This window comes from Oncorhynchus keta, chromosome 8 (assembly GCF_023373465.1).
Source record: "Oncorhynchus keta strain PuntledgeMale-10-30-2019 chromosome 8, Oket_V2, whole genome shotgun sequence".
NCBI lineage: Eukaryota > Metazoa > Chordata > Actinopteri > Salmoniformes > Salmonidae > Oncorhynchus > Oncorhynchus keta.
Genome location: NC_068428.1, coordinates 31,123,315 through 31,138,736, shown reverse-complemented (window position 1 = coordinate 31,138,736; position 15,422 = coordinate 31,123,315). Strand labels below are relative to the sequence as shown.

Below are 15,422 nucleotides of genomic sequence, written 5' to 3'. Positions count from 1 at the left end.
CTCCACACCCTGTCTCTGCCGCCTCATCGGCCGTACGACTGCGCTATTGACCTCCAGCCTGGAGCTCCTCTCCCCTGTAGCCGGTTGTATAACCACCCTCACCCTGGGCAAGAGGCTATGGAGGTGTACATCCAGGATTCCCTGGCTGCAGGACATTGTGGGCCTTCTTCCTCGCAGGTAGGGGCTGTTTTTTTGGGTCACTGAGGTCGTGCATAGGCTTCCGTGGGCTGAATAGTTTCACTGTTAAGAACAAGTATGCCTTGCCACGCACCAGTTCTGCTTTTGAGCCCCTCCATGGTGCCACGGTGTTCATTTAACTGGACCTCCGGAATGCCTACCACCTTGTCTGCATCAGAGAGGGAGACGAGTGGAAAACGGCGTTCAACACACCACTTGGACACTTTGAGTATTTGTTCATGCCGTTTTGGTCTCACTAACACTCCTGCTGTTTTCCAGAGCCTGGTTAATGATGTCATGTGGGATGTGACTGGACGCTTCGTTTTTGTCTATGTGGATGATATTAACATTTTTCTAAGGACCCTGAGGCTCACCAGCAACACATTCACCAAGTTCTCCAACAGCTGGGGTTTGCCATTTTTTAAACGTTTCATCTGTAACTACAGCCGTTTGGCAGCCCCTCACCACTCTCACCTCCACCTCCACTCAGTTCCACTGGACCCCTGAGGAAGAGGCAGCGTTCTGGGAACTCAAGCTTCACTTCTGCTCCGATCCGAACCCAGCCCAACCCAGAACTCCAGTTCGTCGTCGAGGTGGATGCCTCAACACAATAGGGTAGGTGCTGTTCTGTCTCAATGCCCCCCTCTGATCAGAAGCTCCACCCATGTGCCTTCTTGTCCTGCAAACTCTCACCTGCAGCAAGACATTTTGACAAAGGTAACCAGGAACTTCTGGCTGTGAAGCGTTTCCACCCACTTAGCTTGAAGCTAGCCCGGCCAGAGCACCTGTAGCACACCCCTGCTACCCTGTCTAGCCCGGGCCTACGAACTGTTAGCTTGTTAGCACAGGCCTGCTAACCGTCTGAATCGCCGCGTCCCAAACACTCTCTGGACCCATATTTACTTTCTATCTCTTTTTGATTTTTAAATCGTTTATACCTTCCGGAAACCTGCCTCACCCATTGTGATACGGAATCGCTATTATTTTAAATTTTTTAGAACACACTCAAGAACCTCCAGACGCTAACCAGCTAACTAGCTACAAGATATTTAGTCATTGTTAGTTTTTTTTTAACCTGGATAACACTCGCCAGTCCAGCTTCCCTGCCCATCCACCGCTACCCCCTGGACACTGATCTCTTGGCTACATAGCTGATGCACGCTGGACTGTCCATTAATCACGGTACTCCATTCTGCTTATTTGTTTTATCTGTCGGCCCCATTGCCTAGTCAACGCCATTTTACCTGCTGTTTGTTGTGCTAGCTGACTAGCTGTTGCTGTCTCACCTAATGTTTTAGCTAGCTTTCCCAATTCAACACCTGTGACTACTGTATGCCTCGCTGTATGTCTCTCTCAAATGTCAATATGCCTTGTATACTGTTGTTCAGGTTAGTGATCATTGTTTTAGTTTACAATGGAGCCCCTAGTTCCACTCTTCATACCCCTGTTACCTCCTTTGTCCCACCTCCCACACATGCGGTGACCTCACCCATTACAACCAGCATGTCCAGAGATACAACCTCTCTCATCATCACCCATTGCCTGGGCTTACCTCCGCTGTACCCGCACCCCACCATACCCCTGTCTGCGCATTATGCCCTGAATATATTCTACCATGCCCAGAAACCTGCTCCTCTTATTCTCCCCAACGCTCTAGGTGACCAGTTTTGATAGCCTTCAGCCGCACCCTCATACTACTCCTTCTCTGCTCCGCGGGTGATGTGGAGGTAAACCCAGGCCCTGCATGTCCCCAGGCACCCTCATTTGTTGACTTATGTGATCGAAAAAGCCTTGGTTTCATGCATGTCAACATCAGAAGCCTCCTCCCTAAGTTTGTTTTACTCACTGCTTGAGCACACTCTGCTAACCCTGATGTCCTTGCCGTGTCTGAATCCTGGCTCAGGAAGGCCACCAAAAATTCAGAGATTTCCATACCCAACTATAACATCTTCCGTCAAGATAGAACTGCCAAAGGGGGAGGATATGCAGTCTACTGCAGAGATAGCCTGCAAAGTAATGTCATACTTTCCAGGTCCATACCCAAACAGTTCGAACTACTAATTTTGAAAATTACTCTCTCCAGAAATAAGTCTCTCACTGTTGCCGCCTGCTACCGACCCCCCTCAGCTCCCAGCTGTGCCCTGGACACCATTTGTGAATTGATCGCCCCCCATCTAGCTTCAGAGTTTGTTCTGTTAGGTGACCTACACTGGGATATGCTTAACACCCCGGCAGTCCTACAATCTAAGCTAGATGCCCTCAATCTCACACAAATCATCAAGGAACCCACCAGGTACAACCCTAACTCCGTAAACAAGGGTACCCTCATAGACGTCATCCTGACCAACTGGCCCTCCAAATACACCTCCGCTGTCTTCAACCAGGATCTCAGCGATCACTGCCTCATTGCCTGTATCCGCCACGGAGCCGCAGTCAAACGACCACCCCTCATCACTGTCAAACGCTCCCTAAAACACTTCTGTGAGCAGGCCTTTCTAATCGACCTGGCCCGGGTGTCCTGGAAGGACATTGACCTCATCCCGTCAGTTGAGGATGCCTGGTCATTCTTTAAAAGTAACTTCCTCACCATTTTAGATAAGCATGCTCCGTTCAAAAAATGCAGAACCAAGAACAGATACAGCCCTTGGTTCACTCCAGACCTGACTGCCCTCAACCAGCACAAAAACATCCTGTGGCGGACTGCAATAGCATCGAATAGTCCCCGCGATATGCAACTGTTCAGGGAAGTCAGGAACCAATACACACAGTCAGTCAGGAAAGCTAAGGCCAGCTACTTCAGGCAGAAGTTTGCATCCTGTAGCTCCAACTCCAAAAAGTTCTGGGACACTGTGAAGTCCATGGAGAACAAGAGCACCTCCTCCCAGCTGCCCACTGCACTGAGGCTAGGTAACACGGTCACCACCGATAAATCCATGATTATCGAAAACTTCAATAAGCATTTCTCAACGGCTGGCCATGCCTTCCGCCTGGCTACTCCAACTTCGGCCAACAGCTCCGCCCCCCCGCAACTCCTCGCCCAAGCCTCTCCAGGTTCTCCTTTACCCAAATCCAGATAGCAGATGTTCTGAAAGAGCTGCAAAACCTGGACCCGTACAAATCAGCTGGGCTTGACAATCTGGACCCTCTATTTCTGAAACTATCCGCCGCCATTGTCGCAACCCCTATTACCAGCCTGTTCAACCTCTCTTTCATATCGTCTGCGATCCCCAAGGATTGGAAAGCTGCCGCAGTCATCCCCCTCTTCAAAGGGGGAGACACCCTGGACCCAAACTGTTACAGACCTATATCCATCCTGCCTTGCCTATCTAAGGTCTTCGAAAGCCAAGTCAACAAACAGGTCACTGACCATCTCGAATCCCACCGTACCTTCTCCGCTGTGCAATCTGGTTTCCTAGCCGGTCACGGGTGCACCTCAGCCACACTCAAGGTACTAAACGATATCATAACCGCCATCGATAAAAGACAGTACTGTGCAGCCGTCTTCATCGACCTTGCCAAGGCCTTCGACTCTGTCATTCACCTTATCGGCAGACTCAGTAGCCTCGGTTTTTCGGATGACTGCCTTGCCTGGTTCACCAATTACTTTGCAGACAGAGTTCAGTGTGTCAAATCGGAGGGCATGCTGTCTGGTCCTCTGGCAGTCTCTATGGGGGTGCCACAGGGTTCAATTCTCGGGCTGACTCTTTTCTCTGTATATATCAATGATGTTGCTCTTGCTGCGGGCGATTCCCTGATCCACCTCTACGCAGACGACACCATTCTATATACTTTCGGCCCGTCATTGGACACTGTGCTATCTAACCTCCAAATGAGCTTCAATGCCATACAACACTCCTTCCGTGGCCTCCAACTGCTCTTAAACGCTAGTAAAACCAAATGCATGCTTTTCAACCGATCGCTGCCTGCACCCACATGCCCAACTAGCATCACCACCCTGGATGGTTCCGACCTTGAATATGTGGACATCTATAAGTACCTAGGTGTCTGGCTCGACTGCAAACTCTCCTTCCAGACTCATATCAAACATCTCCAATCGAAAATCAAATCAAGAGTCGGCTTTCTATTCCGCAACAAAGCCTCCTTCACTCACGCCGCCAAGCTTACCCTAGTAAAACTGACTATCCTACCGATCCTCGACTTCGGCGATGTCATCTACAAAATGGCTTCCAACACTCTACTCAGCAAACTGGATGCAGTATATCACAGTGCCATCCGTTTTGTCACTAAAGCACCTTATACCACCCACCACTGCGACTTGTATGCTCTAGTCGGCTGGCCCTCGCTACATTTTCGTCGCCAGACCCACTGGCTCCAGGTCATCTACAAGTCCATGCTAGGTAAAGCTCCGCCTTATCTCAGTTCACTGGTCACGATGGCAACACCCATCCGTAGCACACGCTCCAGCAGGTGTATCTCAGTGATCAACCCTAAAGCCAACACCTCATTTGGCCGCCTTTCGTTCCAGTACTCTGCTGCCTGTGACTGGAACGAATTGCAAAAATCGCTGAAGTTGGAGACTTTTATCTCCCTCACCAACTTCAAACATCAGCTATCTGAGCAGCTAATTGATCGCTGCTGCTGTACATAGTCTATTGGTAAATAGCCCACCCATTTTCACCTACCTCATTCCCATACTGTTTTTATACTGTTTTTATTTATTTACTTTTCTGCTCTTTTGCACACCAATATCTCTACCTGTACATGCCCATCTGATAATTTATCACTCCAGTGCTAATTTGCAAAATTGTAATTATTCGCCTACCTCATGCCTTTTGCACACATTGTATATAGACTCCCCCTTTTTTCTACTGTGTTATTGACTTGTTAATTGTTTACTCCATGTGTAACTCTGTGTTGTCTGTTCACACTGCTATGCTTTATCTTGGCCAGGTCGCAGTTGCAAATGAGAAATTGTTCTCAACTAGCCTACCTGGTTAAATAAAGGTGAAATAAAAAATAAAAAAAATAAAAAGCTGGGTCTTGAGGACTGGCGTCACTAGTCGGAGGGCTCAGGTTCTCCCCTTTATTGGGTGGACGGACCACAAAAACCTGTCCTAGACTGCCAAACGTTTGAGCTCCCGGCAGGCCAGGTGGGCATTGTTCTTTGGAAGATTCAACTTTATACTCACTTATCGCCCCGGATCTAAGAATACCAAGCCTGACGCCCTCTCCCGTCAGTTCAACGCCGACAACACAGGTTCCAAGCCAGAGAACATTATGCCATCCACCTGCATCATTGCCGCTGTCTCCTGGGAGATCGAGTCCCATATTCGCCAGGCTCAGCATAACTCAGTCATCCTCACCATCATCAACAGATTTTCCAAACAGCTCACTTCATTCCCCTCTCCAAGCTTCCATCTTGCATGGAGACTGCAGACCTGCTGGTATCCCATTAACCTACACACAGTGGCCTGCTAGCTAATAATAGATAGTTTAACATTTAAAATTGTATTTACTTACTTGAATTGGTTCACGCCTACGCCCACGAAGCGGACAACCGAGCGAAGAGCTGCCATTTCATAATCTGTTAACTTCTTGCGGAGAGCCATCCCGGATCCGGGATCGTGAATACAGCCTCAAGCTCATTACCATAACGCAACGTTAACTATTCAAGAAAATCGCAAATGAAATGAAATCAATATGCTAGCTCTCAAGCTTAGCCTTTTGTTAACAACACTGTCATCTTAGATTTTCAAAAATATGCTTCTCAACCATAGCAAAACTAGCATTTGTGTAACAGTATTGATAGCTATTGATAGCTAGCATTAGCATTTAGCATTAGCATTCAACAGGCAACATTTTCACAAAAACCAGAAAAACATTAAAATAAAATCATTTACCTTTGAAGAACTTCGGATGTTTTCAATGAGGAGACGCTCAGTTAGATAGCAAATGTTCAGTTTTTCCTGAAAGATTATTTGTTTAGGAGAAATCGCTCCATTTTGTGCGTCACGTTTAGCTACTAAAAAAACCTGTATCCAGGATTGTGTAAATCTATCCGCAAGCTCAAAAACCAGAAAAACATTCAAATAAATAATTTACCTTTGAAGAACTTCAGATGTTTTCAATGAGGAGACTCTCAGTTAGATAGTAAATGTTCAGTTTTTCCTGAAAGATTATTTGTGCAGGAGAAATCGGTCCGTTTTCTGCGTCATGTTTGGCTACAAAAAAAAAAGAGAATTCAGTTATAAAAACGCCAAACTTTTTCAAAAATAACTCCATAATATCGACTGAAACATGGCAAACGTTGTTTAGAATCAATCCTCAAGGTGTTTTTCTACATATCTCTTCAAAGATATATCGTTCGTGGAAGTGTGCTTTCCCCTCTGTATCCCATGGGAAAATGCTTGCAGCTGAAAATTACGCACCAATTTAGACAAAGGACACCGGGCGGACACCTGGTAAATGTAGTCTCTTATGGCCAATCTTCCAATGATATGCCTACAAATACATCAAACAATGCTGCAGACACTTTTGACGAACGGCACAGAGCATAGGCTCCTTCATGGAACATTCACAGCCATATAGGGAGACGATGGAAAAAGAGAGCCTCAAAAATTCTGCTCATTTCCTGTTTGAGGTTTCATCTTGGTTTCGCCTGTAGCATGAGTTCTGTGGCACTCACAGATAATATCTTTGCAGTTTTGAAAAAGTCAGAGTGTTTTCTTTCCAAAGCTGCCAATTATATGCATAGTCGAGCATCTTTTCATGACAAAATATTGCGCTTAAAACGGGAACGTTTTTTTATCCAATAATGAAATTAGCGCCCCCATAGCTTCAACTGGTTAACTTATTTTTCTTGCACTCTGACAGGTAAATATTTAGCCTGTAGTCCTAATATTTAGCTAGTTAATGGCCTAATATTTAGCTAATATTCAGCTTTTTACTTCAGCTACACATCACTTGCCTCTCTCTTCCAGCTGTTTCGATGCACAACAGGCAACAGGCTACTCAAGCCTCTCCAGAATAGGCCATTCCTCTTCTCGTGAAATCCCAGGAAAAGCTATAGGCTACAAAAGCTATATGATATTTATTTGTATCTTTGTTTATACTATAAAGCAGGCTTGCTCTTGCTAATTACTGAATGTAAAACACGCCAGTCATGATAACATTGTTGCACTGATGAATTGCAAATAGTTTCACAGGACATGCAGAAATGTTCACAGTGAAAAAGAAGAACCAAAGGAATTGACAACCACTAGAAAAATGGAAATCACTTGCAAACCACTTGAACAACGATACAACGACATGCTGTAAAATATGATTTTAATTGCTACATTTAAATACAAGTTACTATATTATTTTTCATTAGTCCTACATGTACATTGAAGTATTATTTGCAGTTGTCACTATGACAATGAACACACCATGAAAGCACTGAATGGTCTGAACCAGTATCTGTGTGTTAAGAGACCTTGTGAAAGGTCCTGTTTATATAGGCAGCTCTGCAGTAGGATGCGTTGATCAGTTGACTGACAGGAGTAGGACTGTAGAACGATACATGATCAACTTTCATCTAGTGTGGATGCTCACCAACGTTTTATAGTTATGTAGCCTATATTTGATCATAATCGTTACAGGTATTGACTTTGTGGACAGCCCAGGCTTTAACTCTGACACAACACAACTAACGTCATTATTACAACAGAACTACATTATCGATACTTCAATAAAATTACACACACACACACTTGTTCACTTGACTTTTATGCTCGATAAATTTGAAAATGTCTACTATTAGCAGAAAGGTTTGGAACTCTGTCTATGAACTATTTTACAGCATGGTGATGTCACTATGGAAGGATAAAACTATCCCACCAAACACAGGCAGAAATTTCAGGCTGTCTTTCATTTTTATTTTAACAATAATAACAAATATATGTATATATATATATATTCCACACCAGATACAAACATACACATACAAACAACAACTTACAGACAGACACAAACAACTACTACATCTCATCTGCCCAGACCCACATGCTCACACCCCCATCTCTAGTGCATGCATTATTGTTTGCTGTCTATCATCAGGCGGTCTATTCAAATAGCTCGTACATTAAAAGGACATTATCATGATCAAGTTCACAATCTCAAAGTATTTTTCCAATGTCATAGTGTGGAAATAAACTCAGCAAAATTAGAAACGTCCCTTTTTCAGGACTCTGCCTTGAAAGATAATTTGTAAAAATCCTAATAACTTCACAGATCTTCACTGTAAAGGGTTTAAACACTGTTTCCCATGCTTGTTCAATGAACCATAAACAATTAATGAACATGCACCTGTGGAACATCGTTAAGACACTAACAGCTTACAGACGATAGGCAATTAAGGTCACAGTTATGAAAATTTAGGACACTAAAGAGGCCTTTCTACTGACTCTGAAAAACACCCAAAAGAAAGATGCCCAGTCTCCCTGCTCATCTGCATGAACGTGCAACAACAACTGCCGAGTTACACCAGGAATGCACAATCCCTCCATCACTGCTCAGACTGTCCACAATAGGCTGACAGAGGCTGGACTGAGGGCTTGTAGGCCTGTTGTAAGGCAGGTCCTCACCAGAAATCACCGGCAACAACGTCGCCTATGAGCACAAACCGTTGCTGTACAAGACAGGACTGGCAAAAAGTGCTCTTCTCTGACAAGTTGCCTTTTTGTCTCACCAGGTGTGATGGTCGGATTCGTGTTTATTGTCGAAGGAATGAGCGTTACACCGAGGCCTGTACTCTGGAGCGGGATCGATTTGGAGGTGAAGGGTCCATCATGGTCTGTGGCGGTGTGTCACAGCATCATGGGACTGAGCTTGTTGTCATTGCAGGCAATTTCAGCGCTGTGCGTTACAGGGAAGACATCCTCCTCCCTCATGTAGTCCCCTTCCTGCAGGCTCATCCTGACATTTCCCTCCAGTATGACAATGCCACCAGCCATACTGCTCGTTCTGTGTGTGATTTCCTGTAAGACAGGAATGTCAGTGTTCTGCCATGGCCAGCGAAGAGACCGCATCTCAATCCCATTGAGCAGGTCTGGGACCTGTTGGATCAGAGTGTGAGGGCTAGGGCATTTCCCCATAGAAATGTCTGGGAACTTGCAGGTGCCTTGCAGGTGCCTTGGTGGAAGAGTGGGGTAACATCTTACAGCAAGAACTGGCAAATCTGGTGCAGTCCATGATGAGGAGATGCACTGCAGTACTTAATGCAGCTGGTGACCACACCAGATACTGACTTACTTTTGATTTTGATCCCCCATTTGTTCAAGGACACATTGTTCAATTTCTGTTAGTCACATGTCTGTGGAACGGATTTAGTTTATGCCTCAGTTGCTGAGTCTTGTTATGTTCATACAAATATTTACAAATGTTAAGTTTGCTGAAGATCAGTGCAGTTGACAGTGAGAGGATGTTTCTTTTTTTGCTGAGTTTATATAAAACACAGGAAATCATGTTTTTGACTGCACTGGGCCTTTAAAACTGCAAAATGTTCTATTCACCACACAGCAGGAAATTGACTTTAAAACGTAAATGTTTCTCTCCACCATCAGGATGGGGGCCACTTAAGTGTTTTCCTGTGAGAGAAATACCCTCTCTAGCCTTTTAGGGGCTTTAGCATTTTTGGTTGGGGGGGACCCCAAAAGGGGAGAGCTGGCCTTGCTGTAAGGTCCCCCACTAACCAGACCCTTCTCCCCTCTCTGGTCGTCTCAGGCTCTCAGAACCTCTTCCTTACGGTGACTGTAGGAGTGGCTTTGGCAGCAGTGGTGTGTGTCACTGCTGTTGTCATCATAGTACGCAGGAGGAGAGACAGTAAGGACTTACATTTGTCTCTGAGTTTAATGGAGTGCATTAATTACACAGTAATACACGGAGCCAGACAGTTGTTTCATTGAAATTCTTCTGATTTCTTGTATTTGTTCTTGTCAGAGAATCAAGTGCCAACTGATAACAGCATTGTGAGTGAACTGTGACTTAATTAACACAGTTAGTTATTTTACTTTAATAATAGTATAATACACCAAGAGTTTGCACTATAATTCTATTGTTTTTAACCTATTACATTTGTTATTAATTGATAAAGGGTCTGAATGCAGTAAACCACCCCACCCCACCAACCAATGAGGACAAGGTTAGTGCATCAACATTCTAATGGGGTTTGAAACATGATTAATATGAAACATAATTTGACCCCGTTGTTATCATGCAATCAGACTAATGTCCAGTTTAAATGATTCACGTTTCAATAACAATTTTGACCCTTGTAGAGTCAACCTGCTGACAGAATCACCTATGCCTCCATTGACCACTTCAATCAAAATCCCCCTCATAGAGTTAACGTAAGTGAAGCAAAACTGAACATATCGTAATGGTATCACTCTCCCTCCTATACACTGTTTAAAGCCTATACTTTGTTGTGTGTGTGTGTGTGTGTGTGTGTGTGTGTGTGTGTGTGTGTGTGTGTGTGTGTGTGTGTGTGTGTGTGTGTGTGTGTGTGTGTGTGTGTGTGTGTGTGTGTGTGTAGGCCAACAGTAAAGATGCAGTGATGTATGCCTCAGTTATGCCCTCTTCTGGAAGAGGGAGAGAGACAGAGAACCCTGCTGACCCCAGCTCCCTCTACTCCACTGTCAAGTAACCTCAGGGAGACAAGACATCAATATATATATATATATATATATATATATATAAAAATAAATAAAGACATCAACATGAAGACTACACTCATTCACACCCTGATTCACACCCTGATTCCAGACCTGATTTGGTTCTAGGAACAGAGATTTTGGTGCTATTAAAAGGGACAATCTGCACTAGTTACATCAATTTATGGACGTATTAATTAATGATATGCACCCATTGACTCTAGAAAAATAAAACGTAGAAATGCCTCATGAGTTTAGTTAAACTGTCATAACCCACCAGAACCCCAAATATATGCTTGTTTTACTCCAATGTTTGTAAACAAATGAAATGTAAACAAACACAATGTATAGTCTCAAAACATGGTTTAAACTATAATGTTGATATCATGGATGGCCAGTCCTTGCATCCATAGCTGTCTATGAATTTAAGAGTGGTTACATTTCTCCTACCCCATCCCTCAGATTTTTAGCAAAACAGTGGAGGGGAGTGTGCTTTGTTACTGTTTCAACTGCTGATTGCAGCTTTAAGATGTGTATATTTTATTTATATAGACCAGTGAGATAAGAGACTGGAAAAGTGGAAGAGTTTGAGAATCAAAAGGGCATGATTCAGATTCACTCATGATGACTCTGGTAGCCCAGGCTGGAAAGTGCATTCTGGGAAGTATTCAGACTTGTTCTGCATTTTGATAAGTTACAGCCTTATTCTAAAATTGATTAAATCATTTTTTCCCTCATAAATCTACACACAAAACCCCATAATGACAAAGAAGAAACTGTTTTATGACATTTTTGCAAAGTTATATAAACTTGGCAAAAAGAAAAAAAGCCCTCTCACTGTCAACTGCGTTTATTTTCAGAAAACTTAACATGTGTAAATATTTGTATGAACATAACAAGATTCAACAACTGAGACATAAACTGAACAAGTTCCACAGACATGTGACTAACAGAAATTGAATCATCTGTCCCTGATCAAAGTGGGGGTCAAAATCAAAGGTAACAGTCAGTATCTGGTGTGGCCACCAGCTGCATTAAGTACTGCAGCAGTGCATCTCCTCCTCATGGACTGCACCAGATTTACCAGTTATTGCTGTGAGATGTTACCCCAATCTTCCAGCAAGGCACTTGCAAGTTCCCGGACATCTCTGGGGGGAATGGCCCTAGTCTTCACCCTCCGATCCAACAGGTCCCAGACGTGCACAATGGAATTGAGATCCGAGCTCTTCGCTGGCCATGGCAGATTACTGACATTCCTGTCTTTCAGGAAATCACACACAGAACAAGCAGTATGGCTGGTGGCATTGTCATGTTGGAGGGTCATGTTAGGATGAGCCTGCAGGAAGGGTACCACATGAGGGAGGATGTCTTCCCTGTAACACACAGCGCTGAGATTGCCTGCAATGACAACAAGCTCAGTCCAATGATGCTGTGACACACCGCCCCAGACCATGACGGACCCTCCATCTCAAAATTGATCCCGCTCCAGAGTACAGGCCTTGGTGTAACGCTCATTCCTTTGACGATAAACACGAATCCGCCCATCACACCTGGTGAGACAAAACGGCAACTCGTCAGAGAAGAGCACTTTTTGCCAGTCCTGTCTTGTACAGCAACGGTTTGTGCCCATAGGCGACGTTGTTGCCGGTGATTTCTGGTGAGGACCTGCCTTACAACAGGCCTACAAGCCCTCAGTCCAGCCTCTGTCAGCCTATTGTGGACAGTCTGAGCAGTGATGGAGGGATTGTGCATTCCTGGTGTATCTCGGCAGTTGTTGTTGCCATCCTGTACCTGTCCCGCAGTTGTGATGTTCGGATGTACCGATCCTGTGCAGGTGTTGTTACACGTGGTCTGCCACTGCGAGAAGCTGTCCGTTCTGTCTCCCTGTAGCGCTGTCTTAGGCGTCTCATAGTACGTACATTGCAAATTATTGCCCTGGCCACATCTGCAGTCATTATTCCTCCTTGCAGCTTGCCTAATGCATGTTCATGCAGATGAGCAGGGAGCCTGGGCATCTTTCTTTTGGGTATTTTTCAGAGTCAGTAGAAAGTTCTCTTTAGTGTCCTACATTTTCATAACTGTGACCTTAATCGCCTACCGTCTGTAAGCTGTTAGTGTCGACCATTCCACAGGTGCATGTTCATTAATTGTTTATGTTTCATTGAAAAAGCATGGGAAACAGTGTTTAATCCCTTTACAATGATCTGTGAAGTTACTTGGATTTTTACAAATTATCTTTGAAAGACAGGTTCCTGATAAAAGGGACATTTCATTTTTTTGCTTAGTTCCTAAAAAAAGTATGGAAATATCACATTTACAAAAGCACCTTTGTCAGCAATTACAACCTATAGTCTTCTTGGGTATGGCACTGCAAGCTTGGCACACCCATTTCTCCCATTCTGCTCTGCAGATCCTCTCAAGCTCTGTCAAGTTGGATGGGGAGCGTCGCTTCAATGCTATTTTCAGGTTTCTCCAGAGATGTTCGATCGGGTTCAAGTCTGGGCTCTGGCTGGGTCACTCAAGGACATTCAGAGACTCATCCCGAAGTCACTCCTGCGTTGTCTTGGATGTGTTCTTAAAGTCGTCGTCCTAATGGAAGGTGAACCTTTGCTCCAGTCTGAGGTCCTGAGCAGGTTTTCCATCAAGGATCTCTCTGTACTTTCCTCCATTCATCTTTCCTCGATCCTGACTAGTCTCTCAGTCCCTGCGCTGACTAACATCCCCACAGCATGCTGCTGACACCACCGTGCGTTACCGTAGGGATTGTGCCAGGTTTCCTCCAGACGTGACACTTGGCATTCAGGCCCAATAGTTCAAACTTGGTTTCATCAGACAAGAGAATCTTGTTTCTCATTTTCAGAGTCCTTTAGGTGCCTTTTGGCAAACTCTAAGCAGGCTGTCATGTGCCTTTTACTGAGGAGTGGCTTCCATCTTGCCACTCTACCATAAAGGCCTGATTGGTGGAGTACTGCAGATATGATTGTCCTTCTGGAAGGTTCTCTAATTTCCACAGATGATCTCTGGAACTCAGTCAGAGTAACTATCTGGTTCTTGGTCATGTCCCTGACCAAGGCCCTCCTCCCTCGATTGCTCAGTTTGGCCGGGTCAGCCAGCGCTAGGAAGAGTCTTGGTGGTTTCAAACTTTTCCCATTTAAGAATGATGGTGGCCACTGTTCTTGGGGACCTTCAATGCTGCAGACATTTTTTGGTACCCTTCCCCAGATCTGGGCCTCGACACAATCCTGTCTCGGAGCTCTACGGACAATTCCTTCAACCTCATGGCTTGGTTTTTGCTCTGACCTTACATAGACAGATGTGTGCCTTTCCAAATCTTGTCCAATCAATTGAATTTACCACAGGTGGACTCCAATCAAGTTGTAGAAACATCTCAAGGATGACAATGGAAACAGGATGCACCTGCTAAATTTCAAGTCTCATAGCAAAGGGTCTGAATACTTACGTGAATAAGGTATTTCTTACATTTTTTAATAAATGTGCAACACAATCTAAATATAAATGTAATAAATGTAAATGTAAATACCTGTTTTTACTTTGTCATTGTGGGGTATTGTCTGTAGATTGATGAGGAAAATGTTTTATTGAATCCATTTTAGAATAAGCCTGTAAAGTCACAAAACAAGAAAATTGAATGGGTCTGAATACTTTCACTGTATACAAGTGAACCACTGGATCACACAGGCCACTAAAATATGTTTTTAAATACTAGATGGAAGAGGTAGAACACTAGTGTTAAGTTTTCTTTTAGGATGATAGTAGCATCTTTGCCAAACATTTAGCTTTGCAGATAAACTCATGGCATTTTTTTTCCTGCATTTCTCTTGTTTCAAATTATATTGACTAAAGTGATATACTTAATAAAATGGAAATCAATCTTTACTGAATGTTTCATTTTGATTCTCTCCAGAATTTCACAGAGTTCAAAAACATTGTATTGCCTATTGGGGTTTTATTCAGTAATTTACTCCATTCTTCAGTAGGAGGCAGTATAATTCTCAAATGTTATATAGGCCCAAATTGATTCTTTACTTTTTGTTCTATTAAGAAAACATCTGCCATAATGAAGCAGAATATTTATTCTGAAAATAAGTGTTAGTAAAGGGTCCTGAGGACTTTGGGAAACCTTGTAGTATTACAAGAAGCAGAGCCCTGCCTAACCTTAGTACAGGGGTACCTAATGTAAAAAAAAAGGTAGGGGCATGGATCAGAAAACCAGTCAGTATCTGGTGTGAACACCAGTTGCCTCATGCACATCTGCTTCTCATAGAGTTGATCAGGCTGTTGTGATTGTGGCCTGTGGAATGTTGTCCCACTACTTTTCAATTACTGTGAGAAGTTGCTGGATATTGGCGGGTACTGGAATACGTTGTCGAACATGTCGATCCAGAGCATCCCAAACATGCTCAATGGGTTACATGTCTGGTGAATATGCAGGCCACAGAAGAACTGGGACATTATCAGCTTCCAGGAATTGTTTACAGAGCCTTGCACCATGGGGCCATGCATTATCATGCTGAAACATAAGGTGATGGCGGCGGATGAATGGCGGCGGATGAATGGCACGACTGTGGGCCT

The 15,422-nt window shown here is 44.1% G+C and overlaps 1 protein-coding gene across 4 annotated transcripts in view; it reads left to right on the top strand.

Moving 5' to 3' along the window:
• LOC118378608 (myeloid cell surface antigen CD33-like) overlaps positions 1 to 14,854 on the top strand; it is a 111,512-nt gene extending 96,658 nt beyond the window's left edge. For 2 of the 4 annotated variants that reach the window (XM_035765592.2, XM_035765591.2), the window contains 5 exons: positions 9,901 to 9,999; positions 10,117 to 10,145; positions 10,271 to 10,318; positions 10,455 to 10,526; positions 10,712 to 14,854. In XM_035765592.2, the coding sequence (XP_035621485.2) occupies positions 9,901 to 9,999; positions 10,117 to 10,145; positions 10,271 to 10,318; positions 10,455 to 10,526; positions 10,712 to 10,822 (359 nt within the window). In that variant the 3' untranslated portion in view covers positions 10,823 to 14,854. The remainder of the gene's footprint in view (positions 1 to 9,900; positions 10,000 to 10,116; positions 10,146 to 10,270; positions 10,319 to 10,454; positions 10,527 to 10,711) is intronic. The other 2 variants (XM_052523980.1, XM_052523979.1) reach the window with 2 other exon arrangements.
• Positions 14,855 to 15,422: the final 568 nt, after the last annotated feature.